Source organism: Sipha flava, unplaced genomic scaffold (assembly GCF_003268045.1).
Source record: "Sipha flava isolate LNK unplaced genomic scaffold, YSA_version1 417_pilon_pilon, whole genome shotgun sequence".
Lineage (NCBI taxonomy): Eukaryota > Metazoa > Arthropoda > Insecta > Hemiptera > Aphididae > Sipha > Sipha flava.
In genome coordinates, this window is record NW_020273139.1 from 1 (window position 1) to 3482 (window position 3482).

The window sequence follows — 3482 nt, forward strand, 5'->3', positions numbered from 1 at the left end:
ATCGAAATTAAACTCAATCTACATATAATTTGACGTCACTCAACGTTTGGTTCATTAGATTTGGTCAAAATTTGAGCCGATTGCGTTATTCTGAATTTGTGGTGTTTAGTCGTATCCTAAATCGGCATCGGTGTAGTTGAATTACGGTGTACAGTAAAAAACTACGGTAAAACGATATTTTATTATTTAAGCTTACTAATGTATAATTTTAAATGTTTATACGTTGTGTTTTACACAGTATAATCGTTTTTTATGGAGTTTTAAACCATTTTTTTTTTTTTTTTGTAAATCGGCACTAAAGTTAACGGTCATTATTCGGTTCGACGGTGGAGCATAGGAATAATGATTTCAGAATTGGTTTTTGATATCATGCCAAACAATTGTACACATAAGTTTATTTATTTATAAAATAGTTTTTTCTAATATTATTATATATTAAACACAATTATAGCCAACGAAGAAAATCCGGTATACCGCAGGTATAAAGGAGCAAATTATATTTTATCTTTATTAAAGTTTTTTTGAAAAATCCTGATTATAGTAGTTTCACATATGTCCGAAATCAGGTTATCGAGACGATGATAAAAAAATGTGGATTTTGGAAATTTGAAGACTCACTGTTCTTGTTCGATTGATGGCCAAGTTTTGTTCCGATTTTGTTGTTGTGCGTTCTCGACATTTGACGGATAGAATACGGGTGATAATAATAACGACTCGAGTCTTATGAAATAAAACTATAAATGGTCACGTTCGTTTCGTTATCACTTCAATAATTACCCAAATTATCATTAACTACATATGTATATGACAAAAGCGTGGGGACTGGAAATACCACAAGTTATCAAAATAACACGTGCGACTCAGCGACGACGATACGCCATCTAATATACGGGATACCTGTATTAGTCGTCGGTCGTCGCGTCTTCAGGTGTAACCTTTAATCATATCGTATTCTATATTTTATTTTATTTTTGTAGTTGGTCCTGCTCTCGCCGTTATACGCTATACGCCACCGTACATGAATTTTGTGATTTGTAATTATTTTAATTAACATTGTTAAATACTTGAATTTCTTAATATTAATGTATGCTTATTTTTTTTTTTTTAATACCCATGTATCGGGCGATTGTAAACTCGACTCGAAGAAAAAAAAAATGTTCAAAAAGTCTATTGTAAACTCGGCCCAAATAAAAAATATTCTTATGATATTTGAGAACCATTTAGCATTATCCAGAGGATTTTTAAATTTTGATCACGACTAAAAATTATTATTTTTTCTTGTCTATAATTAATTAATGAAAAATGTAAATTCCTATTTGTAACTATTTCCATACTTTCTAATACCTCATGGACTTCGTCGATCAATTCTGGTAGTGCAGGTATTGATTTTTCTTCTGGTGATCCTCTAAACATACCGAATACCGCTTACTTGCAGATCTTGCGCGTCAGGTACACTGTTTACTGCACTACAAACAATTTTATTTCGCCTAGTTGATGTATCCTCAGTTGCTTTGCGTTTAGCCACGGCAGTAACACATTGCCTTTGTAGTACTTGGTCCCTGACAGGTTCGTGGTCATGATCATCATTTTTCTCCGTAATATTATTATTTATTCCAAATGTTTTTAAAAACGCTGTACATTTGCGGTTTGTACATCGCCACTTTATTTCGCCTGAAGCTAACGTACGAGTTACTTTAGAATATTTAAAATGTTCTAAGACTAACAGTGGTTGTCCACGTTGGGACTCAACTATGCGTGTCATCGTCACGGTTGTATAAACACTACAGAAACGTTGTTTCAAAAGTTCAATACGAAAATGAAAATATTTGTCTCAACGTTTAAATATTGGTTAACAACAAATTGTTCATGATAAGATACAGGTACGTTACCAATTTATTATTTGTAAATTAAATTATGTCGTGCTTATTATATATATATATATATATATATATTATTGGTCAAAATTATCGGGACGAGCTTTTTAACCTAACCGACCTTTTTTATTATCTTAAACGTCCGGGCCGAGTTTATTTTATTGCCCAAGATTTCCGGGCCGAGTTTACAACAAAAAAGATAAACGTGGGCCCAGTTTACATTTGCCACATGTATCAATATCAAACCTAATTGGTAACCTTCAAGTTAAGTTTTTTTTTTTTTTTGTAAGTAAATTAAATAAAAATTTCGACCCATGCAAACACGAACGTGTAACCGCGACTACACCGGATCCCGAACACACCGCCGGTATCATAGCATCAAGCGTTTTATACATGGTGTTCTTAAAGATCTTCAATTATCTAGATGACATTCTGATTGCATCCAGTTCAGAACAAAAGCACTTAAAGCGCTTGGAAATAGTTTTTTCAAAAACTTTATGACCAAGAAGTAGTAATCATTCCTAGTAAATGTATTTTCAGACAGACCGAAGTAATTTTTTCGGGTCATATGGTTACGAAAAACGGTTTGAAATTCAATCCACAAAAACATTGAAGTAATTGAAAAATATCCACGTCTAAAATGTGTTCATGAACCACGTTTTTTTCTCACTATATGTAATTTTTACCAACATTCTATTAGTACTTATGCGTAGGATGTAGCGATTGGTAGTGTCATCGAACCATTCCAAAATGAGATGTGGAAACCTCTTGCATATTTTCAAAAAAACTTTGCTTATGATCGTGAGCTCTAGCCGATTCATGACTCAATCAAACATTTTCAGAAACTACTCATTTACGCAATTGCACTCGTAACGCGAATAAATTACCTCCTCGACGAGCCAAATAACTCGAATATATTAGTTATTTTACTAAAATGTTAGCCGGTGCTAATATAATCCAGTGTTGTTATCTATTCATGTACCACTAGAACTCGACAATTGTGAGTTGAATCGTTTACAAGCGATAGACTCAGAATTATTGATAAATTTGCAGAACAAGGATACGACATTGCAATTACTCGTAGAATGGATCAACATGCCATCTACTAATATAGGTATAAACTGCGTTGATGCCAAGAACGCTTTTAGTGAAAGAATTTCGACGTCAAATGTTTGTTTCATTGCAAAAGGTTTATCAATAAAAATATGTTGTACAAATAATATTATTAGTACGTCAAATATATATATAAAGACGACATATGATAATATGTAATTTAATAATTGGTGGCCCTGAAAAGGGCCTTTTTTTTTGTAGATTAAGAACAATTTGCAAGACAAACGAGAAGATTTATCCTCCGAAACCGTACAGGGTACGTCCTTGACGTTTCAAAGCGTAGACAACGTCCATTGCGGTTACCGTCTTTCTCTTGGCGTGTTCGGTATAGGTGACGGCGTCACGGATGACGTTTTCCAAAAACACCTTCAACACGCCACGGGTTTCCTCGTAGATGAGACCAGAAATACGCTTGACACCTCCACGGCGGGCTAACCGACGAATGGCCGGCTTGGTAATTCCCTGGATGTTGTCACGGAGTACCTTGCGATGACG

At 34.1% G+C, this 3482-nt stretch overlaps 1 protein-coding gene across 1 annotated transcript; it reads right to left on the bottom strand.

Annotated features, from left to right (window-relative positions):
* Nucleotides 1–3163: 3163 nt before the first annotated feature.
* On the bottom strand, nt 3164–3476 carry LOC112688894 (histone H4-like; the record flags this gene model as incomplete). Its single annotated transcript, XM_025562311.1, has 1 exon — nt 3164–3476. A coding segment is annotated over one exon (255 nt), but the record flags the coding sequence as incomplete, so codon positions are not given.
* Nucleotides 3477–3482: the final 6 nt, after the last annotated feature.